Raw genomic sequence first — 19,223 nt, 5'->3', positions numbered from 1 at the left:
TACCCATTTGCCAAGGGATCGTGATTTCCCATTCATCTCTACCGAGGAGACGAGGCAGGGTACCACTATGAGGCATTTACAAAGTTCCACTAGCTTCCGAAAACTCGCTACGGTTTCTAAGAAGGGCAATATAGGAATCCCTCGCTGGAAAAGCCATCGCAGCATGATCGACTCGAGAACCTCCCTATATGCAGCTCCCCTACCGTCCTTGCCCCTTTCGGGTAAGGTAGTCTTCCACTAGCTTTCCTAATTAGTCAGCCAAGGGTGTCCCTTACCACCCTTGTGGTAGCACTGTTTTCCCGGGTGGTCGCTCCATGTTCCAATTAACACAATGATCATGTCATTAACAATAATTAAAACAACAGTATAACTGGAAAATGATCATAATATAACATTAATTTCCCAAAACCAGGTAGAGCAATAGTAAACTACCCAATAATTCTTTAGTTTGCAAGGTAGGAGATAAACAATGCTAGGGAAACCTATTGGGTCCCATCAAATTAACCTGAGCATGTCACAGGAATTAACAGGAACATTATTAGGTAAAGAAAAGTGATCAAGGGCACAACTTGCCTTAGACCCGAGAATCCTAGGTACCAACTTGATCTTCAAGTGACTCGTGACCTCGCTGCTAGTCGTAGCAACACAAACAAATATGGTATAGGCAAAATTAACATCACACCAACATAAGAACAAATTGTATAATAATATTCTACGCATTGTAACTAGATCCTAGGTTTGAGAACCACTAAAGTCGGAGTTACGATTAAAGAGTTATGATTTTCCGAAGGTTTAAGTGTCTACTATAAACCAAATGAGATACAAGATTTTAATCATAGGTTTCAGGGTAATACAAGGTTTTCAGAAGATAAACAATATTAATATGAGATTAATGCAACTGGAATGGATTAAAAAGGAGTTACAATGAATTCCTTATGAATTAAACATGTTTCTGGAATTATTTTTATGCTAAAAATCATTTTCTTTATTAATTTTACCCATTTTTAACCTTTGGGCTGTAGCCATAATTTTCCAGAAGCGCAGGGGGTCGCATGCAAATTCCAGGACCTAGTTGCTATGTTTCTTTGAATATGATGGACGACAGGTTGATTCCCGCAATCCCCAAGGTCTCTTTAGAAATTTTGCCATGGCGAAGAGTTATCACACAATCCCAGACGTCCGATCTACTTAGAACGCACCAGATTAGATTGCCAAAACCCCGAAGCGGTATGCACTGAAGGCCGCAGGATCAAAAATCAATGGCTCAGTTTTCAATTAGGCAGCATCGCATCGGAACCGTCTGGATTACCCTCAATGGCCCAGATTCAAAATAGGCGAAGGGGTGGGCTTCGCCTAATCCTGACCGTTGATGGTCCGATGAACCGATGCCATCAACCCAGCCCTCCACAGTGAACGACGGCGGCGGCGCAACAAAATTTCACGGCGGAGCTCCGCCGGAGCGCACCGCGCGCGCGCAACCGGGCCCCATGGCCAGATTCCTCGATGCTGTGTCTAGAGAATCGTAAAGCGAACACGATGAATGAGTACTTACCCTGGTTCAAATAATGGAAGATCCGGCCCTGGGAGATTGGCGGATGCGCGACGGATGTTTCACGTCGGCGAAGAATTCGCCACGGCACTGTCAACAACACACTGCCCGAAACGATCCCTGCAGATCCCACTGGCTTCCGCACAGTGCCCAAACCCACACCGAAAGCACAACATCGTCAACACGAAGCTTTCCCCTCCACGATGGTTCACACGCGCGACGACGAACTCTGGGTGTAGCCCGAGAGCACGGCGACTTGAGTTAGGGAAGGTGAGGGACCGTGGGGTGGGGTTGTATAATTATCCTCCCCGGTCAGGAGCTCGGCTGATGGCCTTGGAACCCGAAATCCCATCTTCCCCGGCGAACTCGGTGATGCTGTTGCGATAGCGCAAGGGAAGGACACTGACGGGTGGGCCCTTGACGTCAGCGACATCGACCACGCGCGGGCAGTAGAGCGGACTTCGTGAACAGCTCCTTTCCAAATTCAAGTATTCAAACCAAATTATATTTTCTGTTTTGAATTTCATATTTCACATCTCAAATATAATCCAAATGTAAATGTGAATCCTATTTTTTCAATGTTATCATTTATTCTCCTTCTCATTATTTAATTCTAGAAATAATAAATGATTATTACAATTTCCTTTCTCATTCTCTATTTTATGTTTTTCATTTATAATTTGAGATCAAATTTAAGTTATGCTTTCAATAAAATGCATCACTCAAAGTTATTAGCAAGAGATGCACCTTTCTTTATTTATCTATTAGTTGCTTAACTAATTTAATATCATTAATTGATTATGAAAAGGAAGGGTCCTAATAAATTTCCAAAGGTTTCAACATTTCTCAAAACACTATCATAAATATATTTGTTTATTTATTTTATTATTATTATTTTACCAATTTTGGGCTTTATAGCTTGAGGGCTTACCATGCTCTTCGTCGTGGTCATGAAGTCATATTTGGTGGGCACCAATGTTGGTTACTCGTTTTTTATTCCTAAATGATATAAAAAAACAAGGCAAAACAGGTAATTAGATTGGAGGCTTCTCCCTTCAATTAACTCTTCTTCGAAGGTTAATTCAAGAGAGAATATGGATGGTATGACAGTAAGACGATAAACACAGTATGTAAATCAAGAAGAGTAAGAGATATCACTCATCTGGATGTGCATACTCTTATTTATTTCATTCCTTTCGCGAGATATCAAATAATTATATGTGTACCTTTGGCTTCACAAAAGTGAGAGCTCAAAGGTATCTTCGAAGGCTGAGCGGATGAGTATTCTAGACTCGAAAGCGTGTGTTATATATGCATGGCATTATTCCTATATTTATAGTCAAGGGTACAACTTCATACGAAATTACAAACATGTCGCCAAATCCTATACATAGTCACTACAACCATTATGAGGGCATATTGTACTTTTCCATCTATATATCTTGTAGATCAAGTCTTCCACAACATTTATCTTCGTCTCTGTATCGTAAGCCACAGCTAACCACTCGAAGCTACCTCCATTGGCACCAACTGGCTTAGCACTCTCGTTGACTTGAATCTTCTTAGCTTGGTCCCTATTGTCAGCTTTGACTAGGTGACCAAGGTTAATACTTTTATCTGAAACACACTTTTCATGAAGAAGTTAGTATCTTATAGACCTTTGGCGACGAAGGCTCTCCCCCAACACTCTACATATGATATCATGCCATCTCAACAAGTTTCATGTTTTTGTGACTTTGGTTGCTTTTTATACAATTTGAAAACAATTGGATGACAAGTTTGTGGTTATGTTTCGTGAACATGATGTTCGAAATTTCTAATCTATTTCCATATAAGGCCTCAACTTGTGCTCAAGATCATGAAAATCATTTTTCATTCATTGTTTTCCATTATTCGAATGACTTGTAGTTCAAATATAATTTGAATTATCCAAAAAAATTCAATCAATTTAAATAAAATAACTAGATATATCAAAAGCATAGAAATGTGCTAAAATTCCATATGTAGTTCTAGGTACTATAGAAACACAATAGAAAAATTTTGTGGGCAAAATAAAAAATGAAATAAACACTCGCAAATGGCCTCTTTGTTGACTGCATATGTAGGTGGCACTAGGCAAAGACTAAGCAACAGTAAAAAGTGTTTAAAAATTATACTAAATTATAAACCAGTACTGTTAGTATATAAATTATAATCGGAGAGCTAAATTACTAAAGATATATAGTGTGCTAGAGATATGATATACTACAAACACAGGGTTTAATTACTACGGGGTGATCTTGTTATCTTTCGAGTGTCGTCGTACCTGTCACCATCTGTGCATGGGGTCACGGCGGTGCTAGAGAGAATGGTCAAATGCAGAGTCATGAGCATGCAACCATGCATGAGAGTATATATTGTATGCATGTTTTTTCATGTCTTTCAAGGGAAACAAATCGATCCAAAGCATAAAAACAAGAAAAGGTTTATATGTTCAAGTGTGCCCCAATAAGACCACTCTTCCTTTCAGCGGCGGGTACTATATATGGAGGTGTTTAGTTTAAAGAACCACTCCATCCAAGATAAGGTGGTGTATCATGAGTTCATTTTTAAATATGGTGAGATAATATCATTCTCCCGTTAGTACTAACTAATCTCTACTACTCTTAAGAAGATACCGTAGACGTCCACAGTGGGCGTGGCGCACGGTTCTGTCTGCCCCTGCCTCCGACATCATCGCGCAATTCCAGGAACCCTCCATCGCCGCCCCACCATCATCGCACTATCCATCGCCGCCCGCCATCATCGGCCCGCGCAACCACCCCGTGCGTCGATGCCTGCCCCCGCCCCGTCCCCGTCCCTGTGATGCCTGCGGCCAGGGGAGTCCACAGCCTTCACCGTGCCGCCGCCGAACCACACCTTCGCTCGCGGTGCCTCTGCCCCCGCTCTCGTCCGCCGCCACGGGCGCCGCATCATCCCCGCCCCTCCCTCGCCCATCCCCTCCGGTCATCCTGCCCCCCCCCCCCGCGTCGCACACACCCTGCATCCGCTCTCGCCTCTGCCAAGCCCAGAACCGTCGCCCCCAGTACCTGTACTCCCCCCCGCAAGCTAATCTCCTTACCCTGTCGCCTCCGCCGCGCCGCGCCAACCGGCGGGTGACTGGCCTGACCGATCTGCGTCGCTCGTGCAGCGGTGGCAAGGAGGAGGAGCGTGTGCATGGATCCCCAGCCCACGCCCCCACCCGGCTCCCTAGACGCACGCACGCAGGCGGCGTTGGTGCCCATGGCTTCGTGGCTGTTGCTCCCCTTCTCCTCCTTCCCGTGGCCTGCCCCGCCCCCACCCGGCTACTCCTCTTGCTGCGGCAGCGGCAGCGATGGTGGCGGAGACAGCGGCTATTGGAGGAGAAACACCAGGGCAATCTCTGAATGGTACTGTGAAAAGTACAACGAGAGCAGGGACATTTGTGACGTTGCCTGATGGGAGTGAAGGATTCCTTCCCAGAGAAGAGGAAGCATTAGCATTATTTACCCTTATCGGACAATCTGCAATGGAAATTGGTAAACAGATAAGGGTTAAAGTACTGAATGTGGCACATGTTCAGGCCACTTTGATAATGAAAGGGGTGGAAGATGATGAAGACGATCTGAAGACGCTAAATATGGAGCTTAAGCGGGACTGGTCCAGAGGGACTAATGCGTTCGAGTTGGCTTCCGTAGGAACAAAGAGATCTTTGCATTCTTGTATCAGAGGGAAAGGACCAAAGTGCCGGCTGATACTTCAGTTTCTGCTCCGGAAGCTGAAAGCTATCAGGAGGAAGCTGCTCCAAAAGATGAGGAAAGTAGTGAAGAATTGAGCTCTGTGTCAGAAGTAGCAACTGATGTTTCTCCTCCTTTATCTGATGCCTCCTCTTAGGTGGGAATTCAGGATTCTACTTCTGTGGCAAATGTTGTTGAGGACCAAACTGTAGGATCTGAAAGTTCACCTACAATTAGTGTTGAATTGTCCTCCAACGGGACCCCAGATAGATCTATTGTGTCTCCAGTTTCAGAAACTGCAGATAAACCTACTGAACCTAAAGAATCTTCAGCGGTAGAAGAGGTTCTTGTAACTGCAAGCAGCGAGGCAGGGAAAGAACCAGCTGCTGACACTGAGGCTGTACCAGCCTTGAGTGAGAAAACTGGTGCCGAGGTTGTTGCTACTGCTGGAGTTGCACAAGCAAGCACCACGACATGTCTGTAGTAATTTTATCAGTGAGTCAGCGATGGTGTCCCCTCAAAGCTTTCACATGCAATAATCTGATAAGCCATGACTTATCTGCAAAAGCCTCTTGAAGAAGCAACTCTACCTAATTAGAATAGAATAGGGGGTGCTATAAATAGATTGCAAGAAACCTGTTACAAGCTACTGTTTTTTCCCAGTTATTTTTATTCGAATTTTTTGTTACATGGATGATAGATGTTTCACACATTGGTACCAATCATTGAGTTCTGCCCGTGGTAGCCAAAAGGGTGGATCCTGCATAGATCATGAAACTCACCTTCTAATGTATTATTTTGATCAATCATTTATCCACATTTGCAAATATTTTTTCTTTGATTTATGTTTCTTGTGACATGCCAGCTGCATAGTTTTGCTCAAACTATTTTTATATGACAAAAAACATGTTACTTGTGTGCTGGCACTTCGAATGGATGAGACAAGACTGACTTCCTGATAATATACAAAGTCCGATAGCCTGGTTCAAAATTTTATTCCTGTCTTTTTTTTGTTAATTGGACAATGTAACCCTGAAACATAATTCTGTAACTTGCCTATTGAATTTGTGCCGATTCAGAGTAATAATGAAGTCTTGCATCTTCATTTTTTAATTACCTTATTTGCCTTTGTGGACCTGCTATACGCTGCATTTTCCTTAGCAAAAGTTCACCGCATATTGCAATTTGTTGACAATGACAAACTATTGCTAAGACAACACAAGGATAAAATGACCATCTTTTCTGCACTTGAACAACCACTATTTCTCCTACCCTTGTCAAGCAATTGCGTGAGGCAACTGGAGCAGGCATGATGGACTGCAAAAAGGCTCTTGCTAAAACAGGGGGTGACATTGATAAAGCTCAAGAATTCCTACGGAAGAAAGGGCTGGCGGCTGCTGACAAGAGGGCTGGCAGAGCAACAGCTGAGGGAAGAGTTGGCTCTTACATACATGACAGCAGAATCGGGGTCCTTATTGAAGTGAATTGTGAGACTGACTTTGTGTCTCGAGGTGACATTTTCAAAGAGTTAGTTGACGATCTTGCCATGCAAATTGTTGCTTGCCCCCCAAGTGCAGTACATCTCTATTGATGACGCCCCTAAGGAGGTTGTGAAGAAGGAGACCGAGCTGGAGATGCAGAGGGAGGACCTTTTGACGAAGCCTGAGCAGATTCGGGCTAAGATTGTCGAAGGGCATGTAAAGAAGAGGCTTGGAGAATTCACGTTGTTCGAACAGACATTCATCAAGAATGACAAGGTCACAATAAGTGAGTGGCTGAAGCAAACTATAACTACAACTGGAGAGAATATGAAGGTCAGGAGATTTGCCCGATACAACCAAGGTGAAGGGCTAGAGAAGAAAAGCCAGGATTTTGCTCCTGAAGTTGCGCACAGACAGCAGCGAAGCCGACACCATCTGCTCCTCCCAAGGATGACAAGCCTGCTGAAACAACAGAATCCACGGAGAAGTAATCTCCCTCCTCATGCTTTGTTTACGTGTTTAAGCATTTCTAATAACCGAACAATACTGTTACATTCCTCTTAGTGACAACACCACTCACATTTGGCACACATGTTTCCAGGAAGCCGGCTATTGCAGTTTCAACCTCGTTTGCGAAGCAACTCCGAGACGAAACCGGCGTTGGCATGATGGGCTGCAAGAAAGCTCTGGCCGAGTCTGACGGCGACCTTCAGAAGGCTCAGGAGTTCCTGAGGAAGAAGGGCCTCTCATCCGCAGACAAGAAATCCTCTCGGCTAGCCGCCGAAGGACTGATCGGCTCCTACATCCACGATAGCCGCATCGACTGCATGATCGAGGTCAACTCCGAGACCGACTTCGTGGCCCGCAATGACAAGTTCATGGAGCTGGTGAACGACCTCGTGATGCAGATTCTTTGGAGTACAATTTCCAACGCCTGGGGTTGATCAAGCATTCAAGCTGCCTGGCCGGCAGTCCCCATGCCAGGCATCAACCAGGCACCATGCACATTTTTGCCAATAGTGTCTAGAGTTCCATTTTTTTACTGTTATTAGCTGCTATTTTGACTATCTTCTGTAGGCACTTTTCCCATTTCCCCTAATGTCGACTGCCACTAGAGTGCTGAATATGTTGTCGATGATCCTTGTGTTTAATAGGATCTTCTTTAAGCTTCTCCATAAAGCAGCACCTCTGAAAAAACTGAACTAATAAATTAAGTTTTGTCGTATGATCCGATATAGTGCCTTTATTTATATTATATTACTATTTATTTGTGCAGGAAACCCCAGGCGTTCAAAGTTAAGAGTTTCACAGCTTGCAGCGAATTTGGGTTCTTTTAATTTGTTGCTTTAGTATTGAATTAACGTATGATCATTGTGGTTTATGGTTCACATTGGAATTTATGTGTTGATCGTGCTTGATGAATTTTCTCCAAAAGAACAAGGGAGACAATGAGAGGTGTGTAATATGAACTCTACCTAATGCCTTGTTGCTCTACAAAATGTCCCATATGTATTCTTCTATACTCTAATCTTGTTTGTTGTTGTTGGTCATCCTTATACTTTCCCCCACTATTGCAAGGCAATGTTGAAGCTATCGATCCTGGGAATAAAGCTGCTGCGGAACCGGTGGGAGATGTAGCTGCGCCATCGTCAAGGCTGGCTAGGAGGCTACTACATGGATCATGGTGCCCTCCTCGGTGTTAGGGGATATGCTTGGATCAGAGTAGGGGTAGGTGAGGGTGATGATTGTCCAGTTATCGCCTTCAATTTCTTCAATACCATTGATATTTAAGTCGTCTCATCGAGCTTCTTTATATATTATTCCACAACTTAATCTATTTTCTTGTCCCAAAAATCATCACCACATATAGTTACCTTATGTTGTTTTGATTTGTTGGTCGCTGCTCCCTGGAGAACGTTCATGCTATGGACACAAACTCAAGTGGACGTGGTGTTCGACAATTCAAAACATACCTATTGCATATATTGGAAATGGTATTCTTAATGGTTGGATCTAGATTGGAGGCTCTTAATAGTTTGGTTGCACGCTTGCACCAAATAAGTGATTTTACAGGATATGTTTGGCAATCAATGTTCATTGTCCATTACTAAAGACTTAACCGCATCGTTATGTCAATTGTCAAATACTCTTTCTGCCATCCAACCAAAAATAAACTATAGTTGGTTTGCTGATGTTTGCCCTCTTTTGTCTGGTAGGATGAACAAGAGACAAAGAGCAAGCTTGCTAGAACTAATGCAATGGAGATACAAAATTTCTATTACCAATACTGTAGAAAATATCTACACAAAGATGATGAAAAAGGAAACTGTAAGAATGGTTATTGTTTAGCTGGTTATTGTTTAGCTGTATTAGCAATCTTACAAATTATCATACTATACTACATTGACTTACTTTTTGTTTATAAGTTGATTGTATCATATCGGAATCCGATGGATTTGATCTTATTTTAGGTTTGACGTTTGCCATTAGTATTGAACATAGTTCTACTGTGCAAGTACTTCACCTGCATTGCACTCCTTTATGCCCATTTTCGGGAACATAAGGTAACTGGACGTGCACTTTGGATTCTGTTGGTATGATCTCTAAATATCTGATTTCTGATTCAATTAATTCAATGCACTTAGTCATACAAGTTTGTTTAAAGTGGTGTGCTTTGTTGCTGATTCAGTGTGGAGCTGCCTGTATATAAACACACAGACTGGATGTATCATATCAGAAATAGAGGTTTAAAGAGATATGCAAGTTATGAAGAGTTTCAAATGTATCTCTAAACACTGATGACTGCAAGGTCAGCAGCTTAGTGCCTGCTTTACCTTTGAGATTGATTTGTGTATCGACTGAAATTGATTTGTTTGTATCACCATTCTTGGAAGGAAGAGTTCGCAACATCTTGATTTGATTGTCTCTATAGGGGTCTTCTCCTTAATGGTTCTGAAGCATTGTTGCTTTTAGTGAAATACTAATTTGCTTTCTGTTTCAGGGAACCTAGAGGATTTGGGTTCATCCAATACTTTGGTCCTGAGGATGCTTCTGATGCAAAGTACCATATGGATGGGAAGATGCTGCTTGGAAGGGAAATTGTTGTTGTTTTTGCAGAGGAAAACAGGAAGAAGCCTGCTGACATGAGGGCCAGGGAAAAAAAATAAGGTAACAATTGTTTTCCCTTTGTGATACCCATTCTATAACCGTGTACACTATCATTCTGCCATAGCATTTTAAGAGGCAAAAGCTAATTTACTCGTGCATTTTTTTACTTATGTAGTGGCAGAGGTCGTTCTTATGATGGGAGGTTGCGCTCAAGGTCACCTAGGTTGAACGATTCTCCTGGGGTAGATCACGATCCCAAAGCCGAAACTACTCGCCAACACTTAAGCGAAAGCACTATTCAAGGTACGAGTTGCTGCCATCCTCTTATATGCTGATGAAAACTCCATGCGCTCGCAGTGTCCCAATCCAATTGATTGGCTCACATACCATCTTGACAGGTCCCTAGCTCCTCGACCTCGGGAGAGATCTTTGTCGCGTTCCCCAGCTGTCAACAGATCAAGGAGTGCAAGCCCCATTGTTAGCAGGTCTCCTCGTAGGCAGGGGTCTCTCTCTGTTAGCGAGTGAGGTATCTCAGGGCTCTGTGTGACTATCTTGTCGTTGTTATGTTGAACCATATATGTTTCAGATTATTTTTGTTAGCACCCTCGTGTGTACTCTAGGATATCTGAACGTGTACTACGTATTGGGTATTCCAAAATATCTCATGAGTGAAGTGGGTTGTGAACCAATGAACCTTGATGTTGGATGTGCTGACCAGTGCGCAGGTGCCTATGTGGTGTGATAGTTGTTTCGTTCGGTTAGCAGAAACTGATAGGAGTTATAGCTGAGTTGGTTGTAGAAGTCTGGTAGCCTTGCTATTATCAAGATGATATCATATAATTGTCCATGTTTTACACAATGTTTAGAAGAACCCATAATAATGAGCAGATGACAGTTTCCTTATCCTTGATGTTTTGACTATAGGAACATATAGAGCAGATGACAGTTTCGTGAGAACGTGTGTCATACTAAGCCAGCTACGAGCTCGAGTGAGAATACATGCATTGCTTAGGACCACTACGCTGAATTTATATAGTCAAAACATATACATGCATTCTATGTTAACAAAAATATAGAATAAAAAATAGTGTTTTGCATATTAATGCATTTTTATCATATTGATTCCGTAGCAACGTACGGACATATATCTAGTTAACTATTAAGAATGAGCTGATAATGAATCTACCCATTCCATTCTAAAATCTAAACAAAAAAAGTGAGTAGTAATAAGGTGATAGACTAACTTATTCATGAAACCAAACATCCTAATTATTCTTTTAGTTGCTAGTACTATTCGTTTCAGTTTTATATAAGGTCCTTCTCAAACAACGAAAGATATATGCACCGAGCAAGGAGACATATGAAACATCTAAATAAACTCAGCTTTCGCACCTATGAGACAAAGCGGTCCAGACACTAAATTTTCTTGCTTTAGTATAAGTGCAAGTCAGAAAATCGGCAAAGATAATTTCACTGTAGGAAGAACATAAAATAAATTGATGTACTTTACACGGGAGCAAGCAGCTAGTTTAGTTTCAATGGTCGTCCTCGCAAACACCAATGAGTGCTAAAACGTTGTGCCGTCCATAGTCTATAGAGATAAGACTTAACTTGGCAGATCATCTAGAGAGAGCGTAACAAGTACTGCTGCTAAGACGATTCGTAAAATGCATGTTCCCACATGGCTATTTGGATGTATTTAATGGTCAAGTCAAGATGCTCCTCCATTGATTGTAGTAGTGGACTGGACGCATCCACTTGGTCTCCATTGGCGTGCAAGCTACGAAGGTAAAGAACCACGGCATGGCATCAAGCACTATAAATTAGGCATGCGGCATTCGGTGGAACTCATCTCAACTCAAACACTCTACTTGTATCTCACAATGGCTGGCACAAAGTTAGTATCACTTGGTCTCCTTGTTCTTATGGGCATAGGATTAGCCAATGCAGCTAGGGTGGCGAGATACTCTAGTGCTGATGGGACTGGCAACGGAGAGGGACAGGGTGGCGGATATGTGAATGGCGGGGGATCAGGGTCTGGGTCCGGTACCGGATCCGGTGATAGTAGTCCTTATGGTACCTATGCAAGTGCTGGAGGGGGTGGTGCAGGTGGTGGAGCTAGCCAATACGGTGGGTCTGGATATGGTTCAGGGTCAGGGTCTGGTTCAGGGTCTAGTACATATAGTCAAGGAGGGTATTATTCGGGTTATGGAGAATCTTCTAATGCTGGTGGTTCTGGTGGAGGTGGGGGTGGAGGGCAAGCTGGAGGTTATGGGAATTCCAATGCTCAAGGATCTGGTAGTGGCACCGGTTCTGGCTCTAGCTATGCTAACAGGTATTGGGATGGATCAAGTGAAGGAGGTGCAAATGCTAATGGCAATGGTGGTGGCACCGGAAATAGTCAAAATGGTGGCGGTGGCGGTGGTTCAGGTGAGGGGACTGGATATGGCAATGCCTACCCATGAACTTGACATCAGTCGATCTAACGTTGGAGCCCATCAACATTTCTTGTTTGAAGTTGTAGGATTATTATTTTCCTTGCCTCTTTGTTATGCTTGTCGTTGAACCAAATTAATAAAGGGTCCAACTATCTTGTAAGGTCCAACTTATAAGATGATGTTGTAACAATGTCTGTTTATGAAAACTATATATCAAGAAATTTCTTATGTTTATTTATATGGAGTTACTAAGTTTATAGACCTACACCATGGTATTTCACATGGTTGTGTTCTCCTCCCTCTGTTCCAATTTGTAACTCATAACATTTCTAGGTACATATATATCTTTTGCTACACATCTCAATATGCATTACACATGATATGTATTTAAAGCTATGTTCCTAAATGGTGGTGGCATAGGAAATAGTCAAAATGGTGGGGGCAGTGGTGGTTCAGGTGATGGGTCTGGATATGGCAATGCCTACCCATGAACTCGATATCAGACAATCAAATGTTGGAGCCCATCACCGTTCTTTGTTTGAAATTGTAGAATTATTATTTTCCTTTCCTCTTTGGTATGCTTTTGGTAGAACCAAAATAATAAAGGGTCCAACTATCTTGTAAGGTCCAACTTATAAGATGATGTTGTAACAGTGTATGTTTACAAAAACTATGTGTCAAGAAATTTATTATGTTTATTTCGTGAGAGTTTCTAAGTTTAGAGGCATACACCATGGTATTTCACATGTTTGTGTTCTTCTCTCTATGTTCCAAATTTTAAGTCATTCTAGCTTTTCTAGGCACATATCTAGCTTTTTGTTAAGCATCTCAATATGCATTATGCCTGATACGTAGTTAAAGCTTACACATTAATAATGGAGAGAGTAGGTACTGAAAGTTGCCTAGAGGGGAAGTGAATAGGCTAAACCTAAAAATTATAAACTCTGAACATGATCTTCACCCGAGGTTAGGATTAGAAATAAGTAATAACAAGATCGGAGTTCAGAAGAGAGTTCTTTCTATGAGTTGCTCAATCAATGCGGATGACTTTGGGAGCTAACTCAAAAGATTGTAAGCAAGAGAATTGTCACACCCGGCTTTAAGGAACAAAGCCAGGTGCATCTCATACATGCGCCAAAGAAGACAACATATATAATAACAGAGTGTATAGAGATAAATGTCACAATATAATCAGAGTACTTATTACATAGCAGAAGTCTTACAAAATAAATGATAAATATAACACGACTAAGGATCATCCTTGGCGCAAAAGTCAACTGGGGAAACGCCACCTAGATCGAATCGAACTCCTCGATACGTGGCTCCACTTGAACCTCCTTTTCTTCTCCTGTGGGGGGGGGGGTGAGACAGCAAGGGTGAGCTCACACATGTTCATCGCTCAACAAGTTGTGGGGAATAATGTGGAATGAACTCACTAAAGGTGGGAGTTCATGTGATGTGTAAGGCTGATCAACAATAGAGTTAAAGTTGAGCATTGCTTTTAATAAGTTGGTCAAAATTTTATTAGCAGTTACTAATTGTAAGTAAATACCGAACCATAATAAATAACAATAAAACAAAATTAATAAATAATCCCATGCATATGCAGATGACAAAATTGAATTTAAGTTCTATACATTAATCATTAGAGAGTCCTGAGCTGCTCGTGACCACGGGCACGGCTAGTATACCAGTTTTACACTCTGCAGAGGTTGTACCCTGTACCCACAAGTCGTGTATCCCATATCGCCAGGGTTAGCTAGACCCTTAGACACTACCGAGGTGAATGGCTAGGGATCCACTACAAGGCCTTTACAAAGTTCCACTAGCTTCCGAAAACCCGCTACAGTTTATGGGAAGAGCACTTGCAAGAATCCCCCATCTGACCGCCATCGCAGCAAAATCAACCCGAGAACCTCCTTGCATGCAATCCCCTACTGCCCTTGCCCCTTTCGGGTAAGGTAGTCTTCCACTAGCTTTCCTAGTTAGTTGGCCAAAGGAGTCCCATTAAACCCTTGTGGTGGCACGTGTTTCTCAAGTTAAGCTCCATGTTCCAATTAACATTTAATGATCTTGACATGAACATAAATAGAATAACAAAATAACTTGAACATGGATATAACAAAATATCACTACAAGAAACTTGTTAATCTATGACGCTCAATCCGTGACGATACCTTGAAAATCGTCACAGATAACCATTGAAAACGTCACAGATGAGCATCTGTGATGGTTATCTATGACGATTTGCAGGTATCGTCACGGATTGAGCGTCATAGATTAACAAGTTTCTTGTAGTGTATTATCCCGAAACCATGTAAAGCAATAGCAAAACTACCCATGTGATTCAGGGATAACAAGGTAAAGAGATGAACAATCTAGGGTGACCTATCGGGTCCCATCAAAATTAAGCCTATGCATGGTAAATGATTATAAAGAACATTATTGGGTAACAAAAGTGAATCAATGGCACAACTTGCCTGGCACTTGAGATTCCAGTTACCAGGGTGATACTTCAGATCCTCGTGGCCTTGGGCTAGTCGTAGCAATACAAACAAACATGATATATACAAAATTAACATCATACCAAACATAATAACAAACTGAATAATAATGATCTACGTGAAGCTACGAGATCGTGGGGTCGAGAACTACAAAGATCGGAGTCCTGGTTAAGAAGTTATGATTTTATAGAAGATCTATGTGATTAAAATATCAGTCTATATTATAAATTGGTTAATATAAATCATATGAAAGGTTAATCCATAAATACTTATCTCAACTTTAATCTAAGTTATAAATTGACCATATACTATATTCTAGTAGATTATAATGATAAGTAGTTTATCCAACATAAGTTAAATAAAGATCTAATTATAAAATAATGGGAACTGGTATAATAAATGTTGTTACTAAGTAGCAAATATTTATACGAGACTAACGCAACTTGAACGAATCAAATCGGAGTTAAAACGGAGAAATTATGAATTTCCGAAGTTATTAGGTACTTAGAATAGATTAATTCAAATGAACAATTTTAATTCAAGTTTCAGGGCTAAACAGTGTTACTAGTTGATAGACAATATTAAAACAAAATTATAGGAACTGGAATGGGTTAAAAAGGAGCTAGTATGAAATTTCTATGAATTATACAAGTTCCAACATTTATTTTTCCACTCTAAATCATTTTCTGTTATTAATTATCAACTTCTTCTGATCCCTGGACTGCGCGCATGAATTCTGGAAAAGACAGGGGCTGGGATATAAAAATTTCCTAGACTTAGAGCTACAGCCGCATGGACGGTGGGTTGGTTTCTTTATTCTACAGGGGCTCTTATGCAAGAATGGCTCGGCGAAGGGGTACGGGCTGACCCCAGCCGTTGGATCAAAATTTTATGGCTCAGATTTTATAAAACGAAGGGTAAGTTGATTCTAATCTTAGCCGCTCGTGAACTTCTCAATGGCCCAGATCAACACACTGAACCGGTATCATCTATTTAAATCCTGGTCATAAGATCGCCGATCCACGGCTCTCTCTGACCCAAGCCTATGTCTAATCTAAGACATTCATTTTCTGATGAGCGGTCACCATCTATCTCCTACCTCTACTCGAGATGGACGCCGGTGCCCAGCCCCTACTGCGGCGGCGAACCTCGCCGGTGATAGTAGACCCGACCCGCCAGAGCACAAATTTCCTAATCGAAAGGCGCTATATGATGTGGATACAACAACGAATTGATAGGTAGGGTTTTTACCAGTGCTTTTGGCCTAGGGACACCCGACCACGTGGTATGGCGGTTGTTGGGGGCCTTCGGCTTCCGAAGGTCCTCAAAAACATGATTTAACAATGTTTCTGGAGTATGATGCATGAACAGGTACCTTCGGGCTTAGGTTATAACCACAATATGAAGAAGCACAAAGAACACGAAGGATAAGGCGATCACGAAGCTATGCGCAAAAGAGCTTCGGCGTAACGGCGAAAAGGGAAACCGACTTAAAGATTAAAAGCCAGATTAGACCTCGAAGAGTTATTATAGAGTTATTGATAAATGTAAAGGGCATTAATGTAATTTTGCATGGGCTGCGACCCGTGCCTATAAATAGATGAACAGTACTCCCATACTATTCAGGTGGACTTGACATTCGCTTTTGACGTCACATTTGTATTCTCACTCCTTCAAGCCGAAGGTACATTTGTAATTTATATTGTCTGTATAAATAAGATAAACGGAAATGTATTAATAATAATGTTTGTGAAAGATCATATTACTTTTTGTACCTTGTATAAATGTTCTTTGCTTTTCATCATGGTCATGAAGTCATGTCTTTCATAACCTTCATCCTATATTCATTATATCCAAAGGGAAATAATGACCAGAAGGACGAAGGGCTTTAACATTTAACATTTTATGTTGCCTTGTTCTTGATTCATAGCATTTGAGAACAAGTCCCCAACATTGGCGCCCACCTCCGGTGAACTCACTTCCATTTCTTGAGCTTTGAATATCTTCGGCAAGCATTACCTTCGTCATGCCACCGAAAAAAGCTTCAGCGACAGGGGTCGGTACTTTACAGCCGCTGGATCCCAATCAGGATGTCCTTTCTCTTAGAGAGGCCCGAAGCTAGAAGAGGAAGGTTGTTAGTCCAACACCTCCGGAGGATGACCTGGATCAGGAGATCCAAAACCTGGAGATCCTTCAGCAATAGGTGCAACGCAAGAAGGAGAAGATGGCTCGTCTAGCTGATCTTCAGAGACAGATAGACGAAGCTTCCGAAGAGGTCCGTCATCTTGTTCAAGATGATCAAAGCCGAAGGCCTCCACGCAGAGAGCTTCATCAGGAAGGCTTCCACAATGAGGACGACTGGTATGAAGATCTCCATTATGGAAACTTTGCTTTTGATGATGCTTCTCCTCTCTCAACAGAATTGCAGGCTACACCATGGCCCCAGTCCTACAAGCCACCACAGCTCCCCATGTATGACGGTCATACAGACCCCAAGCAATTCCTGATGAGCTACGAAGCAACGATATCTTCGTATGGTGGCAATACGGCAGTCATGGCAAAATCTTTTGTCATGGCCGTCAGGAGTGTTGCTCAGACTTGGTACTCTTCTCTTCGGCCTGGGACAATCACTTCTTGGCAGAAATTGAAGGATATGCTGATAACTAGCTTTCAAGGGTTTCAGACGAAGCCAGTCACTGCTCAGGCTCTATTCCAGTGTACCCAGGACCATGAAGAGTACCTTCAGGCGTATGTCCGAAGGTTTCTGCGCCTGAGGGCACAAGCGCCGACAGTGCCCAATGAAATTGTCATTGAGGCCATGATTAAGGGGCTTCGGCCGGGACCATCAGCGCAGTATTTTGCCAGGAAGCCACCACAAACGTTGGAGAAGCTGCTCCAGAAGATGGACGAATACATTCGAGCTGACAATGACTTCCGCCAAAGAAGGGAGGAAGCATTCAGGTTCTCTGAAATGACCAGGGGCTTCGGATGAAGATTTCACCCGAGGCATGTTAGGTCAATCCATAACTCTACTCAAACTGATGATCGAGGGAGCCAGCAGCAAAGGCCACAACACTCTTCACAAGCTTCGGCCCAACAGCAGAGTTCCTTTCGGCCGCCAGCGCCAAGGGGCAGAGGCGCCAGGGGCTTCGGGGGAAGGTTTGGAGACCAGCCAAGAAAAATATATTGCCTATTCTGTGGTGAAGACAAGGGCCATACTACCAGGATGTGCCATGTTACCATCCAGAAGCAGAAGGAAATAGCGGAAGCAGCAGCGCAACAGAGTCAGCCGAAGCAGGTCATGCATACTGCTTCGTATCACTCACCTTATATTCCAGAATATGTAGGCAACCACCCTGCAGCTTCTGTTGCTTCGGCGAGTCAATCCCAAGCATCCTGGCAGCAACCTCCACCGCCACCGCCGATCCAGCGAGGACAACAGCCAGAAGGGAGTCAGCACAATCATCATCAGAGGGATTTCAGAGAGGAATCTGAAGCTCGCACAGTCAACAGCACTGTGCCAGAGTCGAAGCACATTTATTGACAAATATCCTACTTCAACAGCAGTTCTTTTGCATTCTCTACATTCACTATTCCCCTTTTGTCAATAAGAAACAATTATGAAGAGTTTTAATGTCTTTTGTTGAATTTCAATTCCTTGTAATACTTTCGTCTTTTACCATAATAAAGATATGTTTTTTTTTCATAGGCTTGAGTTGCCGAAGCATATGAACTTATACTGATTTGGAGGACCTTTGAATTATCAAAAATTTGATCTAACGGACACAGTACACATTGTTCGAAATAGTAAAAAGTCGTTCCTAAGGGAGCGCAGTGTAAGTTTTCTAAACCTACATCGAAAAATAAACGCTGATTCCGCTGAAAGTAAAAGGCGAAGAAGCTCCTAAGGGAGGCTTACAGCGAAAAATAAACGCTGATTCCGCTGAAAGTAAAAGGCGAAGAAGCTCCTAAGGGAGGCTTACAGCGAAAAATAAACACTGATTCCGCTGAAAGTAAAAGGCGAAGAAGCTCCTAAGGGAGGCTTACAGCGAAAAGTCAGCGCTGATATATAAAGTGTGTGTGCTTTATTACAGGGATATTTATCTGCGACATAAAAATCATTTTGCATAACATAACATCATCACATCATTTTTGCATAACATAAGCATCATACAGCATACTGCATCTGGAACAAGAAGGGGATACAATTGGAACATATTTTGGAAAAGAGAAAATCGTGCTAAGGCACAAGACGAATCGAAGTGAAGAGAAGCTTCGGAGGATAGTTCACGAAGCTTGGATGTTTTTATCAGAAAAGTAAACAAATTCTTGTGATATAGAAAAGATTTTCTTCACGAAGCATGAAAAGAAGGGAAGGTGTTTTTTCGCCGAAGGCTCAAAAAATGGTA

General features: G+C 42.3%; 1 protein-coding gene and 3 pseudogenes across 2 annotated transcripts; all 4 read left to right on the top strand.

Moving 5' to 3' along the window:
- Window positions 1-4,943: 4,943 nt before the first annotated feature.
- LOC109939317 (polyprotein of EF-Ts, chloroplastic-like) lies at window positions 4,944-6,126 on the top strand (annotated as a pseudogene). The gene has a single exon (XR_002267628.2). The product of XR_002267628.2 is annotated as a polyprotein of EF-Ts, chloroplastic-like (transcript).
- Window positions 6,127-6,413: 287 nt separating this feature from the next.
- Window positions 6,414-7,708, top strand: LOC103648925 (polyprotein of EF-Ts, chloroplastic-like; annotated as a pseudogene).
- A 1,854-nt stretch (window positions 7,709-9,562) lies between these two features.
- On the top strand, window positions 9,563-10,408 carry LOC103646974 (serine/arginine-rich SC35-like splicing factor SCL33; annotated as a pseudogene).
- Window positions 10,409-11,718: 1,310 nt separating this feature from the next.
- LOC103646973 (glycine-rich cell wall structural protein 2) lies at window positions 11,719-12,548 on the top strand. Its single transcript, XM_008671567.3, has one exon. It carries the CDS (start codon window positions 11,756-11,758, stop codon window positions 12,335-12,337), a length of 582 nt encoding a protein of 193 aa, XP_008669789.1. The 5' UTR covers window positions 11,719-11,755; the 3' UTR covers window positions 12,338-12,548.
- Window positions 12,549-19,223: the final 6,675 nt, after the last annotated feature.

This window comes from Zea mays, chromosome 2 (genome assembly GCF_902167145.1).
Source record: "Zea mays cultivar B73 chromosome 2, Zm-B73-REFERENCE-NAM-5.0, whole genome shotgun sequence".
NCBI lineage: Eukaryota > Viridiplantae > Streptophyta > Magnoliopsida > Poales > Poaceae > Zea > Zea mays.
This window is presented reverse-complemented; position numbering and strand designations above follow the sequence as displayed.

Bases quoted from the DNA above. Each gene is read 5' to 3' on its own strand.
- LOC103646973 (XM_008671567.3), top strand. From the start codon at position 11,756: ATGGCTGGCACAAAGTTAGTATCACTTGGTCTCCTTGTTCTTATGGGC.